The sequence below is a fragment of the Notamacropus eugenii genome, chromosome 6, assembly GCF_028372415.1.
Source record: "Notamacropus eugenii isolate mMacEug1 chromosome 6, mMacEug1.pri_v2, whole genome shotgun sequence".
NCBI classification, from domain to species: Eukaryota; Metazoa; Chordata; class Mammalia; order Diprotodontia; family Macropodidae; genus Notamacropus; species Notamacropus eugenii.
Window position 1 is genome coordinate 48,346,284 of NC_092877.1, and position 26,238 is coordinate 48,372,521.

General features: G+C 42.4%; 1 protein-coding gene across 23 annotated transcripts in view; it reads right to left on the reverse strand.

The window, feature by feature from the left end:
* Positions 1-9,020: 9,020 nt before the first annotated feature.
* Positions 9,021-26,238, reverse strand: part of CTBP1 (C-terminal binding protein 1) — a 456,292-nt gene continuing 439,074 nt past the window's right edge. For 14 of the 23 annotated variants that reach the window (XM_072619932.1, XM_072619941.1, XM_072619931.1 and 11 more), the window contains 5 exons: positions 22,765-22,979; positions 18,583-18,713; positions 16,483-16,610; positions 13,034-13,151; positions 9,021-10,078 (listed from right to left, as the gene is read on the reverse strand). In XM_072619932.1, coding sequence (XP_072476033.1) covers positions 9,892-10,078; positions 13,034-13,151; positions 16,483-16,610; positions 18,583-18,713; positions 22,765-22,979 — 779 coding nt within the window. In that variant the 3' untranslated portion in view covers positions 9,021-9,891. The remainder of the gene's footprint in view (positions 10,079-13,033; positions 13,152-16,482; positions 16,611-18,582; positions 18,714-22,764; positions 22,980-26,238) is intronic. The other 9 variants (XM_072619949.1, XM_072619948.1, XM_072619935.1 and 6 more) reach the window with 1 other exon arrangement.

Sequence of the window (26,238 nt, forward strand, 5' to 3'; positions counted from 1 at the left end):
GGAATTTATAGAGTGACTTAAGGTTTGCAAAGCACTTTACTGACATTCTCTCATTTGACCCTCACAACAACCTGGGGACTAAGTGACACTCTTATTCCCATTTACAAGTGGGAGAACTGAGACTGAGCAAGATCCAGTGACTTGCCCAGGGTCACGTAGTTCAGTGTTTGAGGCAGGATTGGATTTCTGGTCCTCCAGATTCCTAGGTCAGTGCTGTATCGATACTTTGCCACATGGCCTCTCACTTACTTTGCATTTTCTTCTTTCTTCTTTCATAGAAGTCATTGTTAGGGTCTTTGTGGTTATCATCATCAGAGTCTTCAATCATAGTGCTGGAGTCAGAAAGACCCGAGTTAAGATCCCCCCTCAAGGGCAGTTAAGTGGTGCAGTGGTTAGAGCACCAGTCCTGTGTAGCAACAAGCACCTTGACACATCCAAGATGACCTGCTAGTAGAGGTTCTTAGACTTGCTTTTCTAAGGAAAGTGACTTAAAAGGGGGTCTACAATCTACTTTAATTACATTCACCAACAGAGAAGATACAAGCTGAGAAATAAAGACCAACAGACAGGGCTTCTAAGCAATACATATATCACAGATCAGGGACAACTAGGTGGTGCAGGGGATAGAGCACCAATGCAGGAGTCAGGAGGACCTGAGTTCAAATCTCACCTCAGACACTTGACATTCACTAGCTGTGTGACCTTGGGCAAGTCACTTAACCCCAATTGCTTCTTCCTGGGTCATCTCCAGTCATCCTGATGAATATCTGGTCACTGGATTCAGATGGCTCTGGAGGAGAAGTGAGGCTGGTGACCTGCACAGCCCTCCCTCACTCAAAACAAAGTCAAGTGCAAGTCATGTCATCATTTCTCTGATGGCATGTCTTCTTTGGCAACAAAGGATGAACACACACACATTACAGATCAACAGACAGATCCAACTGTCTGATCGTTACATAAATACGTAGTTACCAGAAAGAGAAGCACTAACATCTGGATTTTCAAAGTGTCTGTGGGGTTCCTTAAGAGTTACGCAGAGTTTGATCTGGCCCATAAACTTCTTCCAAAACTTAAGCCCCTAAAAACAAAACCTCACCTCAGAGTTTATATACACTTTTCAGAGCCAGAGTGACCTAGTGCCTCATTAATTAACAAAAGGTGTGGGCCTTCCTACAAAGCAAGTCTCGCCTCACCAAGCTTCCCTTAATGGGCTTCATCTGAGGCCTATTAATGGGATCTTTAACTCCCATTATACCCTGGAGTCAGGAAAACCTGAGTTCAAATGTGACCTCACACACTTACTAGCTGTGTGACCTCAGACAGGTTACTTAATCCTGATTACCTCCAAAATAAAATCCTCCTTCAAACACTTACTAGCCATATAATCCTGGACAAGTGATCTAGGGTTGTTTTTTTGGTTATTTTTTTTAGTATCAGTCTTTTCTTTTGTAAAATGGGTCTAATAATAGTACCTACTGCCTAGGGTGGTTGGGAGGATTAAATGAGATAATAAGTAGAAAATAAGTATTTCAAAACCTGTGAAGCTCTCTATAAATGTTAGTGATTATTATCAATTCTGAGAAATACATTTTACAAAGGGCATTGATTAATTGGAAAATACTCACAGTGGAGTAACCAGGATGGAGAAGGGCCTTGAAATTCTATCATATTCAGATCAGGTGATGGATGTTTTAGTCTGGAAATGAGAAAACGTTCAGGGTGTGAGTGTGTGTATGTGTGTGCAAGTGTGTGTGTGTGTGACAATGTGTTTGTGTGTGCATGTGTGTGTGTTTGTGTGTATGCATTCTACCATCCATACTAGTTCTGCTTGGTTACGGAGAGAGGGGCTATATTGGGAACATTAGGTGCAGGCTGCCAAGAGACAAATTTAGGCTTGGATAACAAGGATAAACTTTTTAACAGTGAGAACTATCCCAGAGAGATGTGGATTGTCTTGGGGGGGCTCATAGGTTTCCCCTAACTGGATATCTTCAAGCAAAGGATGGGTGACCATTGTTCAGTACTTTGTAAAAGGGATTTTTGAGTAGATAAAGGTTGGACTTTTTGAGGCCCCTCCCTTAGAATCTTGAGATTCTATGACTTTTTTTTTGACAGGGTCAATGTCTGAATGGTAAATGATATTGTTACCTGTTGAATGTTCATCGTACAATTGGAGATGTTTCCACTGACAAGTTTCTTGGCCAAAGCACACCGCACTTAACCACAAAACAGATTTGTTCAAATCAGTTACTTAGGTAAAAGAGAATTTTCTGAGGACCACAAGATTCAAGTCACAAATGAGAGATGGGTTGAAGCTCAGGGGTACATGCAAGAACTGATTCTCTGGATAGCAGATCCAAAAGAGTGTAGGAATTATAATTGCCCAATCTGCAAGAAACACCACTGAGGCTGAGCTCCAAGTCAATGACATTTTATTAAAAGGTCCACGGTCCCCTCTGATGAAGAGGACCTCAGATCTTCCTCATGATCTAAGATGCCCTGTTCTTTCAGGGCCTTATTTTTATAAGGTTTGATGCCAGATTTTATGCTTGAACATTCTAGAAGGGCTACCCATAATCCAGAATCTCATTGGTTGATAGACTTTGTTTCAAGGGTCAAAAATTGATGCAATCAGCTAGAAATGATTTGTCAACAGGGGTGGGATCTCTGGTTGGGTGCAGCATGGGGCATCTCCACTAACTAAGTGGTCATAAGATGGTCATAAGATGGTTACTTGTTCATGTTGGACAAGAAAGAATGGTCCGGAGGTAAAAAAAACCAAAACAATCAGTTGGAGGATGTTCCAAAGAATCACAGCATCCCACCCATGCTGGGTTTGGACATAAAATCTGAGCAAAACAGGATGGAGATATTTGTCAGCATTCTTGTGGTTGTGCAAGGAAGCCTCATAACTTGGTAAACAAGACTGAACATTACATTAAAGTTCAAGACCTACCGTAAGAACCTATCCCATCTAATTATCCCTATATGATTTGTGTGGAATACCAAACTGATGGATACTGATAGGAATAGAGCAAGGGTCCAAATGAATCATTCTCACAAAAGGAAGCGGTGTGTCCCCTAAGCAGTCCCTAATCAGCCTTGCAGGAGAATCATTTTATGTGCTTCCTGTTTTAAGAGTTTCCTTGCTCTCTGTAGGGTCTTGTGGTGTCTCCAGAGGTGTTGCTGGGTCATCATCTTTCATGGACTGTCTTTCTTTAGTCTTTCAGAGTCTCATTATCATCAGGGATACATACACATTTTCCTTCCTTGGTGAGCAGGGATTACGTACCGAAATCACCCGAAATTCAGTCTGCTCAGGAAATACATTGATTCCCAATAAATTTCACCTTATTAGATTTGGCTCAGTATTCCAATGTATATATAATATGTGTGTGTATGTATATGTGTGTGTGGAGAGCATTTTACATTTATACTCCAGGACTTGAATGTATACATCCCACTATAATAAATCCATGAACATTTAACATTGATAACATACCCTGACCATTGATCTCGGGAGCCCTTCCTCTTCTTTATCTGCTGAATTTCTACCAGTTCTTTAACCCTGACTCCAAGGATATCTCCAGGACAATTTTCCCAATTTCTTTAGTTAATAATCACATTCTCTCTCAGTCTTCTCCTAGTCCTTTGTATTCACTTCTGTAAGTTAGTTGTCATATGTAATTTCATACTATTACTACCTGTGCTTGGTGTTTTATTTAGCCTCAGTTTAGGAGTTTGATCTATTAAGCCCTGATAGATTGTGAAGTCTGTGCATTAAGTTGGTTATCTCAACTCTATCTCTCCCCGCCCCCCTCCTCCGCTGCTCCCAACCTGGTTTGGTACTTTGCATATTGTAGGTACTTATAAAACGTTTGCTATACTGTTCTAGTAGAAGTCACTTTACTTCAGTTCTTTCTCTTTTAGATAACCTCTAAATTATTTGCCATCTCTCGTTCTCCCTTAGCTAGGAAAGCATGTGTTAAAATTGTTTCATTGAAGCTTTTTAAGAGACACCACCACATACCTTGGAGGTCTATTATGAAGACTGAATGCTATTTATGAAAAGTACAAAATAGTAAAGAGACGTAAAGTTGTCTGAACTTGCGATTTCAGGGGATAAAATACCAAGTTTCCTTTGTTTCATGAGTTGCCACCAATTGGCCATCTTACTGGTGAGGGGCTTCTCTATATTGAGTTAGGCTGGTCCTTAAAAACTTGTCTTAACCTTCCACCCAGGAAAGTTCAGGTAGATGAAGAATGACTATTGTCTGTGGTATGATGTAGCTAGATGAATAACCTATACATGGACAACCTTGTCCATCAAAATATATACTCTGGACATAACACTGAAAATGGAAAACAAGTTGATCTCAAAAAGTGAAGTGGATTACCTTCAGTAAATTTCAAAGTTCGTTTAATGATCCCCCAGATTTTTCCCAGAAATAAAAGCCCATTTAAAAAAATACAATATCACACCAGCACTGTATTACTTTAAGACATGGAAAAGTAAAGTCTCAATGGAATTAAGAATAGCTATCAAACACAGGGCAATAGGGAGGTGAATGGTATGTATGAGAAGGCTTCAACATAAAACAAATCAGGAATGATGAAGAAAACGAGTGTGAAGGCTGTCAGGGAAATGGATGATAGAAAAAGATGGTCTGGTCACTGCTACCCTCACTTCTGAATTTCCAGAGAAAGTGAGGAAGAACTCCAGGATATTGAATGGACCCCCTAAGGGAAACTTATTAGTTGGAGATGCACAGAATGGACAGGCATGGATGAGTTATGTTCAGCATCAACAAAGGTAAAATCCAAACAGAAGAGTTCAGAGATCCATTTGAGTAAAATATCAAACAAATATAATACATAATAATATGAAAATGTAAGGATAAATTGGATTAAATGTTCTTTAGGTTAAAGCAGATTTCTTTCTGTACAAATATTGCTTTAAACTTTTCAGGTCTTTTGATTTCATCAGTAGCTTTGAAATTAATCAAATGCCTGATGTTAGTTTGGTGTGGAGTATGAATTGTGGAAACCTCAGTTGCCCTAATTATTCCTTTTTATAGTCTGGAAGTGGGAAGAGATAGCATTCTCTTACAAACATCTTGCAGAGAATCCAGGTCAGCCCTTCAAATACAAGAAAATGGCTTTTGTTTTCCCAGCTGCCCCATCACAATGGTCCTCATTGATCTTGTAGTTTGCTAATACCCCCCGATCTTTTTCAAACTGCTTGTTTAGCTACCCCATAGGTGGAACAGTGGATAAAAGAACTTTATCTGATATCAGGAGTCCTCAGTTATCTATTAGCTGTGTGAGCCTGGGCAAGTCATTTGATTTGTCTGCCTCAGTTCCCTCATTTGTAAAATGGACACAATATTAGCACCTACCTCACAAGGTTATCATGAAGGTGAAATGAAACATTTGTCAAATGCTTTATAATCCTTAAAGCATTCTATAAAAGCTGTTATTAGCTTTTGTATTTATGAATTTGATTATTTGAAGCCAAGTAGAAGACTCTATTTCCCCAGTAAATTTCACCTTATTAGAGTTGGATCAGTATTCCAGCCCGCCAAGATCTTTCTGAATCTCAACTTTTAAAAAACCTATCTGCAGTCTGACACTGCAGACCACCCCCTCCTTATGGCCACTCTCTCCGCCAAGGGTTTGGGAATACTGCTCCCTCCTGATCTTCCTATCCGTCTCCTTGGTCCTGGTGTCTCCCTCTCCGGCCCACTCTCATACCTGTACATACCTAGGCACTTTGTTCTCGGTTTTTCTCTCTATACACATTAGCTCTTGGTTATCTCATTCACTACCATGGATTCAACTGCCATCTTCCTGCAAGTGCCTCTCAAATCTACATCTCCAATGCTCCTCTCTCTCCGAAGCTCCAGTTTCTTATCTCCTAATTTCCTGCTGGACATCTAAACCTGAACATCCCATAGGCAGCTAGTCTAAAGCAGAACTCATTGTCTTTCCCTAAGCACAACTGTTCTGCTAATTTCTATTTCCACTTAATGGTTATTTTTTGGGCCCTCCTGGCTCAGAGTGAATGAAAACAGTAACTGTTTCTCTTTTGGACAAGAACCCTGAGGGTTTTCCCCTTCCAATTTGATTTTTTTTTAATTAGAGGGGCCATCCCTTAACTCATTTCTTAAACAGGCCTTTTCACTGAATGGGCATTGCCTCGCTCAAAGTGAGAACCTGAAAAGACCTTCACTTAAAAGGGCCAGGGTCTCCCACTGCATCCTGAACCATCTCTAGTCATCTTGATGAATGCCCTGGCCACCAGGCAGGTCTGCAGAAGGTGAGGCTGGTGACTTTGCACAACCCTCCCTCCCTCAAATCCAAGTCAACTGCAAATCATGTCATCATCTTTCTGAAGTCATGGTCCTTTGTAAGAACGAAGGACAAACTACACACTGTCACATGACAAGCACTTAAATGCTTCTTTGCTGATTGATGCCCAATCACTGCCAACCCTCTACTTCCTTGGGTTCACTTGCATTTGCCCCTCTTTCCCTTCATTACAATGATACTGGTTTAGGCCTTCATCACCTCTTGTCCAGACTTGCAATGTCCTTCCCATTGGTGCCCTTAAGTTTCTCCACTTCTCCAATGCACCCACCACACTGCTGCCAAGTGGGTATTCTAAAAGCCTTTTCGACCACGTCATCCCCTTGCTCAAGAAATTTCAACACTATCTCTAGAATAAAACACCAGCTCCTATTTGGTCATTTAGAGACCTTCACAATTTGCTTCCAGACCTGAAGGTCCATGACTTATCCCTCTCCCTCACAGCACATGCTGTACCCAGATGGGCTTGGCTTGCTGCTCATGTTTTTCCACAGGCTGGTTCTATGCTTGAGATGCTTTCCTTTCTTGGTGCTACCACTTAGAATCACTAGCTTCCTTGGAAGCTCAACTCAAGTTCCACTTCCTTGCAGAGGCTTTTCCTGATTGGCCTTGTTGCAGTGGCCCCCGCCCCCCAAAATCAGGATTTTTGTGTTTATATGTTTGTGTGTATCCTGCATCCACTTATCTGTGGCCTATGTAAGCTCAATGACCGTCTCACTTTGTGTTTGTATTCATAGTGCCTGGAACATAGCAGGTACTTTACAAAAAAAATATGCTTACTTGCTTATCGGCTGAAAATTTGTGGATGATTTTATTCCGTTTTCAGAAAATCAGGACATTTGCTCACATGCAGTCCCATAGTAACTCCTGTTCTACATGATCTGATTACCAGGTAACTCAGCAATGGAACCTTAGGACGTAGTTTGTTCAGGCCTGGGGTGGGTGGGGGGTAGGTAGGGTTGAGCTTATGGCAACTTGGGATCCTCCCATTCTATCATTATTGCTAGAGTCCCAGGAGTTTTACCCCTAAACCCCACATAAGTAAGCAAACAGTGGAAGAGAGGTTAAGGGTCTTGACTCCAAGCAAAGCAGGGAAAGAAATAATTGTTACTTCTCATAGACATGAGTTTCCATTTTAACGCCAGTCCCATGTTGTCCTAAACTGTAATGTATTCCTAAGTTTCTTGTTAGTAGGCACCTCTTTTTATGTCATCACCTGTTCTTCCTTGGGCACCTAAGAGGCACAATGGAAAGAGTGCCAGGCCTGGAGTCGGAAGACCTGAGTTCAAATGTAACCTCAAGGCACTTACTAGCTGGGTGACCCCAGGCAAGTCACTTAACCTCATTTGCCTCAGTTTCCTCATTTGCAAAATGAGTTGGAGAAGAAAATGGAAAACCACTCCAGTATCTTTGCCAAGAAAAACCCCAAATGGGGTCAAGATGAGTTGGACAAGACTGAACAACAATTTTTCCTCTTCCTGAAAATGGCTGTGGTAGGTAAATTATTTTTCAAAGGCTGAAAAATCTGATGTAATTGCTGAAAGTAAAACACTGGCCTAAAGATAGTTCTGCACAGTAAAGCCATCCTCCTGGTAGATGGACAGTCTCATGCTTTTCTGCTTGGTATTTACACTAAATTCCTCATTATGTACTTTACCTGTTGAATTTCTATTGATCTTTTAAAGACCAACTCAAATATTCCCTTGGTCATAAAAATGCCCAAGTCCCGTGGCCAGCTCCTCCTTCCCATGAGTCTTTCTAAGTCCGATGGACTACATCAGTATTCTCAGACTCAAAAGAGGAATGGATCTCTGCAAGCTGCGTGTTGATTTAGAAGGCAACAAATCAACATTGGCACACATGGTATTGTACTTTTATTTATTGTTAAGCAGTTCCCAGTTACATTTTCATCAGCTTCAGCTGCACTCTCTCTGGACAGTTCAGTTTTGCTGTTGGACAATCAGCCTTTTGTTTAGAATGCAACATCTAAGCAGTGAGAGGCTTTCCTGCTGCCGGGCTGGGCAGAGAAGTAAATGGACTGGAATTCACCAGAAGGGAAATGGGCATGAATGAGAGGCTCCAAATGATCTTCCTCGCAAGAGTCACTGTCTACATCATGGTGTTATATTCGTAGCATATGTATTATTATATATAGGAACATGGGGGTATGTCCGGAGACCCTAGGATCTTTCTGCTTACCAAAGACCAAACCCCTTTGTGAGTTCACTCGAAGGACTTTGAACTTTTTCTCTACATCCCTGTATTAGGGTCTGGGACTCTGACTCCTCTCGTCTGAGGGGTCTGCTCACCTGTGGGGATGGCACTGAACAAGACAATGCACTTGAGAGCCTCAGCTTTAATGCAATAACCCCAATCAATGCTTATCAAAGGGAAAAAAATGAGTTATTTGTATTGAACTACGTGCCACTATGTCCTTTGACTATCTTTTCCATCTCTATATAATCATGGAGGGGAATCTGTTAATGTGAGGCCTGCTTATTTCTCAGCTTCCAAGAGGGGGATTACTAAGATCTCGTTAGCAACCTTGGAAAACCAAGCTTTCTCAAGATGGCAAGATTCAAACTGATGGCTAAGAGATGGAACTAAAGGCTGGCTAAAAGCAACTAGAAATAAAAATGTGACACAAACAATATTTGTCTGGGATTTTTATTTCTTTAAAATAATTCATACAAATGGTTACAGTCACAAACATGATTTTAACCAAAAATATTGCTAGCCTACCACATTACCAGGAAGGAATCAATGTAGGCGATGAAATGCTGCTACCCTTCAGCAGTCTAGTGCCTTTTTGCAAACCACCAATAATATATACTTTAACTGGTGACCAAAAGCACAGCGCTCATTTATACAAAACCTCTGTCTTCCTCAAAATCTTTTTGCAATGTTGTCTTCATTTGGAAAGAAGGGAAATTCATGCCCAAATCAGAAGAAATGGTTTTTCTTTTGTTTACTAAATTAGTCTAAAAAATAAGACAAGCAGGTAGAAAAAACAATGCACTGTGTGGCGTAGAAAGAAAAATGGGAAAAATTCATTGTCCTGAGAAGTTTGCCAACTGCCTCATCTTGGGGCATGTTTTAACATATAAAAAAAATCATCTCAAAATTGGTTTTGTGAATGCCTCCTTTTTGCTTTTTTTTTGTTGACAGCTAAGCAAACAAATCCTTTAAATGTTCTAAAAACTGTACACAGACAAGTACATCCATGATATAATTAACTACTAACTTCTCTTGCTTAACAAAGAACCCATAGGACACAGAAACAGTGAATCAGTCCACTGGACGGGGGACAAACTACAATTTATACGGAGGAAAAAAAGTTTTCCAAATCTTCTTTTCACCTCCCACACCTTCTGCCTTTTATATCTGTATATTGGACCAGTTTCTAAAACAATTATGGTCTCCTGTAAGTTCATGGTTTTGCCTCTATTCAAAAATCCAGATTTTTTTCCACGTCATCTTCAAAGTTGAAAGCTCCAATGGTGGGAATGCTATTTTCTTAGGCTACAATTGGTCACTTGGGTGGTCTCTATCAGCTTCTGGTTTGACGGTTTGGCCAGGGGAAGGAGCATGGGGAGGATGGGCCACAGTGGGGAGCCCATGGGATAAGGACATGGCGCTGGGGACTATTCCTTCTACTGCTGCAGGGATGCCGGCTGGAGCCACACTCACCACACCTGGAGGATACCTGCTGAAAGAGGTAAAGAACAACACATGGTGAGGATCCCTAAGGGCCATGCTGACCACAAGGAATCTTGGAGCCGCTCCATGAGGTTTGTGGAGCCAAAGTGTCCTTTGGAATTCTGAGGAAAAGGAAGACTGCTTCCCTGCACCACTGTTCTCCATTATCTGTATCTGGATCATCGACTGTTGATTTTTAATCTCAGGCTGCTTTCCTCTAAACCTGAAGTCTCCTTCTAGGACACTTCTCACCATGAGCACATGCACTAAGGAAACACAGACTCATTTTAGTCTCAATATCCACAAAATGAGGAGAAGAAGTAATTTATTAGGTGTCTGCTGCTAAGAAGTCCCCTTTGAATGACATGGGGATTAGCCAGTTTTGGGGATGCCAAGCTTGAAGCTCCTTTTCACAAGGGTGGGCATAGGGGAGAGTGCACAGGGCTAGCAAATATCCTACCTAGCCCAGCACTCTGATATGGGATCAGACTGTCAGTGAAGACTCTAGGGAACTGTACACACCCAGCACCACTTTGGGAGCTCATTCTGGGATGGAACAACCATTGCTGCTGCTAAGTTCTTCTTAAGGGAAAATGCTCTGAATCTAAAACCACAGGGGCAAGGGCTATGTCTCAAATATCCCCTCTTTTAGCTGGGGAAGCAGAAGTTTTTAGATCAACATTAGCCAAACTCAGAAGCAATTAATAATCACTTTTTAAATTTGGAAAAACCAACTGTGAACGACTTAAAAAACTATAAATATATACTGTGGTCAGCTATCACTTCTTTAAAGATCATGTGCCAGTCTGTCCTTCTAATCTCTTCCTCACTTTACTTCACAAAAAAGTGGTCATGATGTTACCCAGTCACTAGGGACCAATTCACTTGACTTTGGTAAACGCTTTTACTCTTGCTTCTAGGGTATTATCCAGTGGTTTCAAATGAAACAAAAGAGACTATAAATGGTCTTAACCATTTTCTGAGACAGTCTGTGGCTCTGTGCTCAGGCCGCTCTCCTGCAACCATAGTTTCATGCAGCGGTGTGCTTACCAACCCCACACATTAGAGACTGTTGGTCTCCAGGAGATGCAAGGAAGACATTAAAAGTTTAGTAATAAACTGCAGTTGTCTTTATTCTTTGGTTCCAGAGCTTGAACCATGGTGTCTTAAAAAATTAATAATCAATCACCCTTTTCATATACTAACATTTCCTGAATGAAGACTAATGGCCCCTCCTTTCTATTTTCTCAACAAACAAATCATTCAACATGCCCAGGCCCATGTGGATGGTAATATACCTGTCACTAGCCTCACGTTAGCTAGAACATGTGACTGGGGAGCTTGGTTGATAGTTCTGCTATTAAGAAAAACTAAAGGAGGTCTTGCTATGGCTTCTGTTGTTCAGTTTATGAAGCTACCTTGAACCAAAACACAATTTCATTCTTTAAAGGATACTGCCTTCCTAGAATCTTCCCAGATATTATGAAGTTTCCATGGGAAAAGACTGTCAAAAATGTAACATTCCTTTCATGACCTGCCTTTCTGAAGTGTGGCTTTCCTTTCCACTGTAACATCTCCTTGCTAAGAAGAGGCCCAGCAATAGTGATGACCAGAGGAGAATGTCCTCCCTGGCCCCTGACTTGTCCCCTGAGCACCTGAACTTGTGGCTCTAAGAACAAGCACTGGTAACTCCTGCTCACCAGCCAAGAGAAGCCCAAGAAACGTGCTACCTGCACTTCATATGCTGGCCAAGCTATTGTTCAGAAGAGCAGAGTGATTGGAGAAATGGCCTTCTGAGATGCTTGGTGACTACAAAGACTTTTGTCCCGCTCTGTGGCAATACCTAGGATGCAAAGGCTGAGCAGGCAGCCACAAAGGACATGCTTGCCCACTGCTGACATCCTGCTCCCTAGTGTAGGGATTGGGGACAGACTCTATGGGCAGTGGCCCTGTGAGCATCTGCCAGTTTTTCAGCTGAATTCTACAGCACCTGCAGGTTCACATGCGCCCTGGCCAATGAGACTTGGATTCAATCACATCAGATACTGTTTCAAGAAAGCAGGTTGTTGTTGCCAAGGTTTGGCAATTTTTTGGCATTAAAGCTATTCTGGTTGCAAGTATTTTACCTTGTAATATATTCTTAGGGTCCACAGTTTTCTCTGGCCTAACTCTGTATAATTCTGCGCCCCCTCCCCCCCAATACATTAGTGGAAGTCTAACTTGAAGGTCAAATTTCTAAATCTTTAATTAACATTGGATGATCACAAAAATTCTTCTCACCAAAATGCTGGCTAGTGAGTACTGAAATTTTTTTGGCCATAACAATTAATGAACTGGCTACCTCAATGTATATGAGGGCTGGGATGGACAACAGTGAGAGGAATATCCACAGGGATAAAATCATAGATCCCAGGAAAAGCAGCAGCTAGATGATGTCGTGGATAGAGAACCAACAGACCCAGAGTCAGGAAGACCTGGTTAAGCTAAAATCCAACCATAGATATTCATGTGCTGTGTAGCTCTGGGCAATTCACTTAACCTCCATTCACCTCAGTTTCCTCATCTGAAAAGTGAGGATGACAACAGTACCTGTCTCCTAGAATTGTTGTGAGGATAAAATGAGATGACATTTGTAAAGGACTCTGCAAACCTTAAAACACCATAGAGGTGCTAGCAATTACTATTATTATTGAGATAAGAGGCCAGAATCTACTCCTCACATCAAAAAGAGAAAGACGTGCACATCTGCTACCCCACAAAATGCGGAACTTTTTCTTTTTATAGGGCTGGAAAAGAATAAGAGTAACTTCTGAAGAACACTACCTCGAAGTGCTGCTTCCCTTGGATTGAAGGGGGATGGCCTAAAATGTGGCTCTCAACATTGCAGACAAACGAAGGAAAGCCCTGGCCCTCAGCACAGGGTGGCCCCTCAGCACAGACCCCCCCCACCCCTCACTCCACTCACCTGTATGCGGCACCATTGAGCTCTGGATGAACTACTGCTGGGTCCATACTGGCCCAATGTGTAGCTGCAGTCAAATGATCTTTATTAACACAATTTTTCAGGCTGTCTGGAATACGACCTTGGAGATTGTGGGGGGAAAGCAGGAAACAAACAATAAACACATTGGTTTTAAACTACTGATTTTATACGCTTCCATTCCACAAGCTCAGATTCAAACAAAGATTGATAATGGGTTATATAGTCCCTCCATCTGGCATTCAGAGCTTTCTTCAGTTACTCTACCATATCCTTTTCAACATATCATAACTACAGTTAAAACAGCTTTCAAAAATGTAGCCACCCACTATTTTGTTGTCAAAAACCTTATTTCAGTGGTTAAGGTACAATTTGTCTCTGAAAATAAGTATACCTATTTTAAAATGTGGTCATACCAGTCCACTTTTAAAAAACTTGGGGCACACAAGTAACCTATATCAAACAGCTTGCCTTCTCAGTGAGGGCAGGGGAGGGAGGGGGAGTGTCTGCAGCTCAACATTTAAAAACAACAAGGTAAGACTTTGCACATGTAATTGGAAAAGAAAAGAAAGTTTTTTTAAAACTTGTGGCCAATTTAAGGTTTTTAAAATTCTTCGAGTTACTGTTAGTAGCAGGCAAGGGACCAAAGCTTAACAATTCTTTGGCTCTTCTACAATGCCACCTGCTCCACCCCAACCCCTGGAGTCCAGTGCTGGTAGAAGTTATGTGCCACACGCTACTACGCCCATGGCTACAACACACTCACCAGCGGTCACTCCTTCAGCCAACTACACAGAAGCAAACTCTGCCCAGACTCCCCGTCTCATCGCCTCACACATCCCTTCTCCACGCTGCTCTCCGGCTCCATCCCCGGTCCACTCCAGCCTCTGATCCTCCTTCATTTGCTTCCTCTCCCAGAGGCCCCACTGCCACCCCCCCTCCACCACCACCCCCCTGCTGTGGCCAGGATGTGTGCCCAGAGCTGCACTTTCCCCCTTGCCTTCTGAAGGGCAGTCACAGCCCTCCCTGCTCCTCAAGCTGCTCGGTCTCTCTCTTGCCTCCATCCCTCTTCACTGAGCAGGTTACTATTACTATTCTGTTTGTACTCCCAGGGCTTTGCATACAGCAAGAGCTTAAGAAATGCTCACTCATTCATTCTTCTGACCTCCTTCCTCAAGGAATTTAGCACATGGCTCCCTGTCTTCTTCTCTTCTCTAATCCCTGCTCTAATGCTAGGGGACTCCAAAGTTCATGGTGATGCTCCCTCAAACACTCTAACTTCCCAATACTTCGATTTCCTTAAATCCCATGACATATTCCTCCATTCCACCTAGGCCATGCACAAGGAGAGCCATTACCTGTAGTACAAATATCCTTTTCTAAGACTTTGGCTAAGAATGAGAGGAGAGATTTAAGGTAATTAGCTTAAGGTGATGGTAACTTGAGGGGACGGAAGAAAACTGGGCATGTTTAAAGGAAGGAAAGATTCAGTAGATAGGGAGAAACTGAATATTATAGAATAAGAGGAGATGATCATACTAGGAAAGATGGGCAAGTATGAGATCCAAGGCACATGTGGAAGGGTTGGCTTTGGCAAAGAGGACTTTTTCATTTCCCTGATCAAAAACTCTGACATTCCATCTGACCAAACAATCTCCTGTCTTTCCCCAGGACTGTTGTGAGGATAAAACATTTGTAAAGTGCTTTGCAAACCTAGTGATTATAATTATGGTCATCATCATTATTTCCTGAGAGAGGCTATTTCTCACATCACAAAGAGGAAGGCAAGATTCTTTTGTTTCCCATGTACAATGGCTATCCCCCAATGTGGATGGTAACATACCTGTCACTGACCTCATCTTGGCTACAGCATCTAACTGGGGAGCTCGGTTCATAAAGTTCTGCTATCAAGGGAAAAGAAAGGAGGCCATGCTATGGCTCCTGTTGTTCAGTTTATGAAGCTACTTTGAACCAAATCATGACTTTATTCTTTAAAGGATACAGCCAAGATTCCTAGATATTATGAAGTTTGCCAGCTTTAGGGCCCTCTTGTAGGCCTAGGTAGTGAGCTAAGAGTGCCCTGAAATTGAAATTCAGCTCTACAGCTGCTCCCTACTCAAACACCATGCGCTGGAAAGAGTTCCATGGGATCTTTCAGTTAGAAATTCTGTGACTGTGTGCAAGTCACTCACTCAGTCTCTTGAAGCTTCAGTTATTTCATCTGTAAAAAGGGAACATTCTGACCATCTCAGGAAATGTGGTAAGGAATGTCCTCTGTAAATATAAAGGTACTAAAAAAAAGGGTATCCTTTGAGTCTTCCTAGCCCATGGCTGACACCCCCCTTTCTGCAGGACTTTTCTTAAAATTCCCTTAAAATTCTGATCTTTGTTTTAGCCACACTTATATCCTAAGTATATGCCTTATAAAATTCCAGGAGTTGTGATTTGAAACGTGTGCTATGTTTGCTAGTAACAATTCAATGAAATCCTGATTCAGCCTCTGTGGGAACCATGAAGGGGAAACAAAGGACTTTATGCTATCGCCATCTGCGAGGTCACAATATGTTTCCTATGGTTTTCCCCAAATCCATGTACTCAAGTCACTTTTGTGCTTGTTTGAAACTGACCCTATTCTCTCTATTTTTTAACTTAATTGGAGCCTAGGAAAATTAGGAGGCTTTTGCCTCTCCACAAGCTCTCCTGCCTCCCTAGCCACCCTCTGGCCCATTCTTTATATTACTCTTAGAAGAAGCTCACGGAGACATTTGGTCATGTCACCTCTTAGCTAAAATATCATTAGAGGCACCAATGTTTGGCTATCCCTTTCCTTCTGGCATTTAAGGCTATCCAAAATCTGGCATCAGGCTACCTTTCCAGTCTTCTCTCATATTACTCTTTTCTATAGACTCTATATTTGAACCAAAATTGGACAACCTGCTGACCCTCAATACACCCTAAGCCTCTGCTCAGGCCCTGTTCCTGGAGCCTGTGCCACATGCACTCTGGATTCCTTAGTTAATTTTAAAAACTCCACTCTAGGGCCACCTCCTGCACGTAGATTCTGCTGAGTCAGAACAGCAGTTGGTGCCTATTTATGGCACTTCCGTGCACAATAGCTGTTTGTATACTTGTGTATTCCTCGATAGACTGCGAGCTTCTTGAGGGAAGAGTCTGTCAAAGACTTTCATCTCTCTAAGCACAAAGCATGCCAGGAACTTAATCAAGATTTGTTGCGGGGAGACATACTCATAAGGTGATGCTGCAACACAAACCCCCTCCCCAAGTATCTCGTGGCCAGAGATAAACAGCTAAAGAAACAGTGCTTTCCTCCTTCCCATCTGACTGAATTACAGCAAATGACCCCCTTCCCACCCAATCCCAAGGAGCAATAGCTAAGCTGTCAGAGTAGAGTGGCTGCCAAGGCAGCTGGCTACCTGTGATGGCTCTCCGGATCTCCCGTGCTGCCTCCTCTCGCATCTCAATGGAGGCCTGCTCACTGTACCACGCTGCATGGGGAGTGCAGATCAGATTTGGTGCATCCTTTAGGGGACCCTGGCTAAAGCTAAACACAACCAAGAAACAGAATTAGAGAAACCAAAAGCACACAAGGATGTGAGGAGACAGTTACAATAAGAGAAGGCCAATTTTCAGTTAATAAAACATTTACAAAGTGTCCTTTGGCATGTCTTGGAAGTCTGATAACAGATAGCTCATAATCACCACCCATTCATTTCATGGCATCAGCTTTTAAGTATGCTTCCCACAACATGAATGTTTACATAGATAACACTTTCCTTTTAATATGCATGGCAGGCAAGAAAGATTAAAATAAAGGACCAATGACTTTACACACATATATGTGTGTGTGTGTGTATATAAATGTGCATATATATGCACATTTATATACACACACACACACATACACACACATATGTACATATATATATATGTTACTCCCCCAACAAAAGACCTTCAATGAGGCTCAAACATCAAATCTGATGAGACAGATTTTTGAGTGTAGAAAAAATATTATGCTCAGGGCCACCCAAGAAACTGGTGGCAAAGTCAGAAAAGGAGCATCATAACCTCCTTACACACAGCGACAGGGCTGTAACACACCTGGGCCCTGCCCTGACTCTTTTCATTGGTCACATGGAGAGACGTGAGTAGCCCTAATGTGTCGCTCCACCTCACCTCGAGCACAGCTAGTGATTCACACAGGTAAGGACTTGATCAGGTGACCTGGACTTGAAGTCACAACTGAGTCTTGTTAGCTGCTGAGAACTGGGCAGCAGTGGGCTACTGCCTTAGGCAGGCAATACCTATTTACACCAGGACATAATGCCTGTTCCCTGGTTTAAGTCACCTTCCTAAGAAAATTATGTTGGAAATCTCATTCCATCCCATTTTTTCTATAAGATATTCTGGATGCCATTAAGGCTGTGGCCTTTTTTGTACACATTCTTGATCACCTTGTTGTAATGGTTACACTTAGAAGTAAATAAGAGGATTTGTTGGCTTCTTGGGCAATAGAGCATGAAGCCTTCTACTTGCAAGTAGCCTTTTCTGACTGATTGTAAAAGACTTCATTGTCAATTACTGTCAATGAATGGCTGGTCTCTTATAACCAGTACTCAGTGTCTCTTCTCATGGGCTATGTGGGTCACTGCAGTTAAAACAATTAGTCTGATTTTCTCCTGATGGATTTCATTTTGAACTTGCATCTTTCTATTCAGCCCAGATCAGGGTGACTGAGGAGACATCACTATCTCCAGTATAACTCATCAAGTTATAGGGAGATATGCTGGGGTAGCAAGGCCAGTGGCACTTTGGGCCTTAACTGCAGCAGAAGCATGGGCAAACTTAAACCCAGCTCTTAACAGACAGGGAGTTAGACTGGGGGGGCTGGGGGGAGAGGTGGGTAGAAGAGGAAATGGAAGCTACTGGGCTGAATACTGTGGTTGTCAGCTCCACTGAGACTCGCAGGAACCTTTGGGAAATGGGATGATAGTGGTGCCCAGGTCTTTCTGAAGTCCATGAAGCTGCCGCAGAACTCTCCTCTGGTCACTGTAACTCCCTGCTCCATTCCAAGAAGAAGAAATGCACATCTTAGCTATTAAATACGGACACTCAAATACCACATCTGCACCAGTGTGGTTTCATACACATAGCCTGGTTCTCCTCCTCTGTTTCGGGTGTGCATGGGTGCATGCATGGGGGTGTATTTTGGAGAAAGACATTGTGACTCTCCTCAGCTGAGAGGCTTCCTCCAGGTGCCCAGACCACTGACTATGCCCAAGTGTTCTAAAGCAGAAATGGACCCATGGCCACCGCTCCCTCACTGGGACACACGGGGCTCTGACGTATGGACTTTTCCCACGCGGTCAGAGCCCTCCATCGGACCCATCACTGGCATGGCTATCGGCGAGGCTGGTCGCAGGCTGGGGGGGAGGAGTGGGGTCACCGCCCCGGGGACATCATGCACTACGAGGGAAAAAGAAGGGAAGGGAAGAAAAGAACAAAGAGAAAAGCACCTGAACGGCTCTGACTCATGCACATCTAAGGCTGCCCCTCGTATCCTTCCTTCCTTCAGGGCCTGTGCCAGTGCTTTCTCGTCTACCAACCCACCTCGTGCTGTGTTCACCAGGAAAGCCCCTTGTCTCATCTGGGAAAAATTAAAAAATAATCATCAAATTAAAAATAAGATAAAATAAAAGTTGAGGCATTCTCATTTACTCAAAAGAAGTATCCATTACAACAAAGTCTAAGCAGCTAGAAGGACCGCCCCTACTCTGAAAAACAAGACATTATGCCACATTTTCCCAGGGAGGAAGTTCTGTTTGAATTTCAAATATAACACAGTCATTCACACCAATTCAATCTGAGCTGCTCATAACTAAGACAGTGTTTTACACTCGGTGAGTTTATCAGTGAAATCCCTAAGATAGGACGAAGCTGGGAAGGGCTGCCTTAGCGTTGTGGAAGAAACTGAACTGTGGACTACAAGCAGGGGGCAGAATGACTAGCTTAGCCTAACTCAGTGACAAGGAGTTTGGGAGATGAGGGGAAGGCTCTTGTACTAAAGAGTAAACCAAAGGCAGAGACAAATCAATCTTGTTCAACTGAATTTCTGTTCATTGTTATGATCTCTAATTGGGGGAAGACTCCCATTCTGGAGTTGTAGGAAAAAACTGGCCTATTCCTAAAAGAAAAGGGAGGGGGGAGGAAGAGAAGGAGAGAGAAAGATAGAGAAAGAAGAGGAGAAAAGAAGACAGAACACTGTTCTGAATATCCAGAGAAAGCAATATGCAATTCTCGAGGCTAATGTAGCCAACTTTCACATCCTCTTGTCTCACTCTAGTATCATGCAAAGTGTGGGCTCTGGCAGCAAGAGAGGCAAAAGCTACACAGAAGGACTCACATAGAGCCTTCCTGGCTGGAATGAAGATGTGGCTGTATCTTCAGGCTGGTCCTTGCTCCTCAGCAATGACCACATCCCCCTCCTAGATGGGGCCAGGCTGGCCAAGCAAGGCCTGAGCTCTAGGACAGCCTTTGCCCAAAGGGGCCTGAGACTTCACCCTTCTCTTGGCAACGCTTCAACTACTTCTCTTCTCATCTTTATTACCAAGATCCAATTTAAAATAATCTCATTTTAATAAGTCTATATTAAACCTAGACACACGTGAAAGTCTAAATAATTCTGTTTTTGGAAATTGGTTGGGTCTCAAAGAACACAGACTGGCTTCAGACAGCTGCAACCTCCAGTTCTTAGAAGTCAGTGAGTCAGAAGCTAGCCCACTGTCCAGCCCCTCAGTTCTCCACACCTTCACTTTGATTTCATGTGTAGGAGGCCATGCCTGGAAAACTGTTTTCACATGAGATTACAGGAACAGTCAGGCTACAATTTTAACTCTACAAAGAAAAATTCAGTGTTGAGTTCCCCTGGCAACCTGGAGCTCTCTGCTCATGGAGTATGCATGCACAGAGCATGCCATGTGGAGGGGGCGGGCTTCCCTACACAGTACGCTGCTAGGCCTCCTGACTTATGGGGATGCAACGTTTATTTATGCAACAAATGTCTCTAAAAATAAATAGACAAATTTCATAATACATATTGTATGATATGCATGAAAAACTTCCTGCCACACAGTCACTGCATACTAAAAGTTATGTGTTTTAACATGACACAACTTTAGATAGTTTACTCTGATCACGTACTTGCAATGCATCCTTTCCTAATTTAAAATATGACTCTTCCAGTATCTCACTGAGGTGGCTATTCTCATCTGTTAATCATTCTGATCTAAATTTCAATTCAACTCCTTGAAAAAATTTAATTTCCTAAGCCTTTAGAAAAGGAGACCCCCTTCGCAAATGGAAGTATCCTGGGTGAGCCGAAAGAGAGAGAAGATGAGGGGGCCTCTCTTAGGGGACTCTCCCAAGCTATCAGACTACTTGGAGATCACTGAACTGCTCCAAGCACATTCCCCTCATCTGCCAAGAGACAATATTTGTAATACTACAGCTATTATCTGTGCCTCAGCTTCCTGCCTCACAACATTGGCAGGAGGGAAGTGCTCTGTGAGCTGGACAGAATCATAGAAAGCCACGTCACCTCTCTGGGCCTCATTTTATTTCTTTAAAAAATAAGGGGGTTGGATTAAATGGTCTCCATAAGGCTCTTTCTAAGTCTAAATCCAATTTTTCAATGACCTTTGGGAACCATTCTTGTGATTTATCTACTTTTCTTAATATATTTTTGTTCTAAACATTTATGTGGAGGGACGACTAATCTGTCCTATCAAAACGTTAAAAATGTTTACTTACATTAATCACTTGTTAAGAATTTCACTACCATAAAACTTTACAACTATTCTTTAAGTGCTGAATGACTACAAAAGGATACAGCTAGTACTGATACGAAAAATGAAGGTAAACTGATACGGGAAAAATCGACTACTCCAAGGTGACATTAAAAAAACTGAAGTCACCTACAGAAAACTTTCCACTGTTTTAAATTTCGATTCAACAAAGTAAATACTTTGACTCCAAGTCTGTATTTGAAATCAAAACTAACACTTAATGTGAAGGAGAGAAGGCTTAAATGGATTCTGATCCCATAATTGAAGTCTGCCGTGCATCATTTAAAATATCAGTTAACAAATATTTAGTAAGCATCCATTATATGCCAGAAACTGCTGAGTGCTGGAAGTACAAAGAAAGACAATGGCAGACCCTGCCCTCAGGAAAGCTTCCATTCCAATGGGAACAAGTGAAGTTGTGGATTTTGAATCTTTACTTCCCACTGTAAGAAGAACAAGCATCTAAGTGTTCACAGACACAGTGGCTGTAACACAAGATAGGACTAGATGGGTTCATCCTCAGCTGTTTTACTTTTTTTTTCAGTCAATAAATAAACATTTATTGAATAGACACAAATATACAAAAACTTCATGCAATATACACATCCATTTAGCCAAAGCTCTGCATCTAAAAATACATTAAATTTGAGACTCAAGGATTTGCTCTGGTGCTTTAGGAGAATGGTATTATCTCTATCAATAATTACAAACTTATTCTTAAGAAAAACTTGTATCATGGAAAGTATAGATGATGAATGTTTTATTCAGTAAAACTGTTTAATATCAGAGGTCAGATAGCTTTGACTACAGTGGTTTTGTATGAAGTTGACTCTACTTCACCAATTATCCTCCACCTATGGAGTGTTAAAACCAGCTGTTTTACTTTAAAAAAGGAATTTTAAGATGACACCCAAGTTGATTTATTTTATACCTTCAGCCTTGTAAAGGACATAAGAAGTTAGGAATCAATTTTGGAAAACTCAAGTCCAGATGACTATTTCAATAGAATCAGTCCCTGCAAGCACTTGCTTTGAACACAAGGGGGCGCTAGGCAGTCACAATACTGGATCATTTTAAATAACCAGCAGCAACGAGGCCTTTGCAAGTCCACTGTTACTGAACAAGGAAAGCATTCCAAGCAGTGACAATTTTATTTTCGTCCCCTCTTTGCCTCCCTGTGCCCTTCCCCACAACACAAGACGCACTCTTCTCCCTGGCGCAGCAGAGGAGCTTGCCCACGGGCAGACAGGGCAGGGGGCAGCGGCTTCGTGGCCCCACTGGCAGGAGCAGACTGACTCACTTTCTCGATCTGCCCCATTCTAGGTTCTGTCCTGTGAATTCTGTGGACCTAGGACAGTGTTCACGGTAAAGCGTTGGAAGCTGGATCATTTCCCCAGAAAATCCAGGATTCCCACCCTGCTCATGAGCACAGAACAGCCAGCTCCCTTGGACACTGGACAGCGCAGGTGAGGCTTCATAAATAATTTCATGAACTACATTTAAAAACCCAAGTGTGACGGCAATAGAAAGAAGACAGCCATGATTTTGTGTCCTAGACAAATCCAGGCAGCTGGTCAGGCCTCCTACGCTCCTGTGCATTGTGTTACTTTGCCTGATTCTTACAACCACCTTGGGAGGTAGATGCTACTGTTAGTCCCATTTTACAGATCTGACTTCAGTCAACTCCACTGACAAGCACCACTAAATGATCAATGGGGCATCAAGCAGAGAAAGGGCAAGAAAGGAAGACTAGACAAGCTACCACAACCCCATAAAGAAAAAGGTCTGTTTGGAACATGTGCACGTAACACCAACCCAAGTGACCAAGAGGACCCCAGGGCCTGATGCGGTTACCTGCTTAATGGTGAAGTCATTAATCAGATGATGATTGTGTTCATTCAAGCTGCAGTGCAGGGTTACACAGTCACTGTGAAAGAGGAGGTCCTGTAAAGTGCTCACCCTCTGGAGCCCCAGAGCACGCTCAATGCCATCAGACAGGTATGGGTCATAGAAGATGACATTGAAGCCAAAGGCTTTGGCACGCAGTGCAACTGCCTGTCCAACACGACCTAGACGGAGAAGCAAACAAATGAACAACAATCATGCCCACGCAATCAACCTGTTTGTGAAGATAACAGTAGTTGACACTCATTGCCTTAAGACTGGTAAGGTGTTTTATGTACACCATCCCGTTTAATCTTTACCACAAACCTGTGATTCAGGTGCTCCAGACAACCCTCCCTTCCACCAGAGGAGGAACTTGTGTCTCAGAGCTGACATGACCTAGCCAGGGTCACAGAGATAATAATTAATCAATCAACAAGCATTGCTACTCGCCTACTCTGCACCTACAGGCATCTCTGAGGTGCTGGGGACACAAATGCAAGGCGTGAAACAATCCCTACTATGTGCATGATACTCATACTCTACAATATCAGGCAATATCTGAACCCAAGAATGCCTGCTTCCAGGTCCAAAAATTTTCCCACTATATCACATGACCTTGATGCATCCTCATGCCAAGCCTTTTTCAGTCTGGTCTTTACCATCTGGGTTAGGATCTCTACATGTATTTGTAATACAACTCCTAAGATATAATATAACTCAATAATGCCAATTAACAATGCCCACAGAGGCATAAAACCCTTCTGTGGAGGATGGGGGCAAGAAGAAAAGACAGAACAGGAAAGTAGAGAGTTAACTCTAAAGAACCTAGGAAAGGAAATTGGCTTACAAAGGCTAATAATGTTTTCTCATCAGGTTTTGCCTTCCCAAAGTCCAGGTACTAGTCTCATAAAGTTAGCTCGTGAAAGATGTGAAGTCTTATAGCAGCAGTAAAAACTGAAGTTCACATTGATCACTTGTTATCCTTTCTCTACAACTAACTTCCTTCCCTCTTTCCATTGAGGGTACCGCCATCTTTGGAGGCATGTAATGTCAATCATCTTCAGCTCATCACTCAACTCTTCCTCTAACAGTTGACAGTCATTTGATGACTTAACCTCTTCTATGTTCATCTAATCCTCTTCTCTCCACTCACACCGCCACCATCCCAGTTCAGATTCTGACTACTCTCTGCTCTGACCACTGAAATAGTCTCTTCTTCACTGGTCTCCCTGCCTCCAGTGTCTCCTCTCTCTAGTCCAGCCTCCCTGTGTAATGTACAGGAATACTGATTCCCAGATCAAGGAGCTTTGGTGGCTCCCTACTGCTTCCAGGATAAAAGACAAGTTCCTCTGTTGGTATTTAAGGTCCTTATTTCACATTATTTCTTCTCACACAGTCTACGTTCTGGCTAACCTAGCTCACTTGTTTTTCCTATACATGACTTTCTGTCTCCTATGTCTGCACTGGCTGTGCCTCATATAGGGAATGCTTTCTGTTCTCGCATCTGCCCCTTGAAATCTCTACTTTCCTGAGAGGCTCAGCTCAGTTTGACCTGATTCCCCCCAATTATTAGCACCGCTCTTGCCTGGAATTATTTTGTATTCCCTTGCATTTACTTCCTTGTGTACATGTTATTTTCCCTTCAGAAGGAAAGCCTGAGGACAGGGACTCTCACATTTTGGTCTTTGCCAGTCGTGTAGGGAGTGTTTAACAAATCTGGGCGGTAGGAACTGAATCACAGTTCAGGTGAATCCTTGGGCAGTGTCTCCAAGGCTGAGATGCTGAGGATGGCGTTGGGCCTGGAGTAACCAGCTGGGGGACGTCACCTCACTCAGGTTCTGGTTCATCCTCTGTACGTGGGACTGAGAGCGTCACATGAAAGCATGGGTTTGCATATCTCAGGTGCTAGATTAATGGCTGCTACTGTTACTGAGCCTCTGTTTGTTTTCTCAGGTAGCAAGCTGTATTTCTGGAGGGTGAAGTTGGAACCAACATTTGCCTCCAGTTCCTTCTGCATCTGCTTCTGTTTGACTCTCTGAAGTCAATCAGGACAAGCTCCTCTCACACAGAACAATGTTCAGATATATGAAGAGTGTCTATGGGTTTCTGTCCATCTTTTTTTGTGCAGGCCATCCTAGAGACCTCATTCCCTTCTAAGATGATTAAGTCATCAAGAAAAGCCTTAATTATGTTCAATATACTTTTATTTTGAGAGGCAAGTTTGCAGAGATGATAGTGCTGACCTCGGAGTCCCAGTCCTACCTCTGGTACATCCCGAGGCATGTGATCTGGGGTCAGTCTCTTAAGCTCTCGGGCTCTTCACTGAAGAAGACGTGTTCATCTGCACTGGGGGGTGGAATTTCTTCACTGGAAGCTCCCTACATTGATACCACCACCCCATTGTTTACTGTAAATGCAGAAAAGTATATAAAACCATTCTAGAATAATTTCTATATAAAGATTTGACGTTTAAAGGGGCTATTCCCAATGGTCTTGACAAATGACATAAGAAGTGCTCAAGCCCTAATGCTGCCAGAGGACTGGTTACTATCACATAGTTAGTAATTAATTAAGGAGTTGGACTATATAATGTCTAAGGTCCATTCTGACTCAAATTCTACGCTCTTAAGTCCCTTTTTATGATGCTACTTTCCTGCCTCCAACTTTACAATGGCTTTCTACCATCTACTGCAGAGTTCACCTCTAGGTAGATGACAGATGACAAATAGCTCTCAAAAGCCTTATATAGCTAATCACCCAAGTTGGCTACTACATAGTTCAAGGGGATTCTCCTGGACAGGGAATACCACAGGGCTACTGCTACATCTCAAATTCTGCTCACCTTACACTGTTAACCATATCTAGTCCTTGGTATAAGATTTTAGAAAATTAAACATAACTCCTCAGAAAAAAGATGAAACCCTCTGGTTTGCTGGATGTTAATATACACCCTAGCATTCATTCAATCTCTCCTTTCACCTGGTCAGCAATATTCTTCTCAAATCTGTGTTGTAAAATGTAATGTCAACACTGCTTTATTTTATTTTTATTTACTTAGTTAAATATTTCTCCATTATATTTTAATTTGGTTCAGATCTCTTCAAGTGGGCCACATCTCTGATACTGACTCTAAGTTACACTTTGATGACTTTGCTAATCCCATTTGTTGCTGGTGTTAAGACAGTTAGGTAGCTACATACAGTGCAGAGTATGCTGGTCAGAAGGACCCAGTTCAAATCTTGACTCATTAATGGTGTAACTTCAGATAAATCACTAAAAAGTCTCAGTTTCCTCACCCTTAAAATGAGAATAATATCCACTATCTCGGTGTTAAGAGAATTAAACAACACAACACACATACATACACACAAAGGGTCTTACAAATCTTAAAGCATTACATACAAATGTTAGTTATTATTGTATTTCCATGTTTTATATATA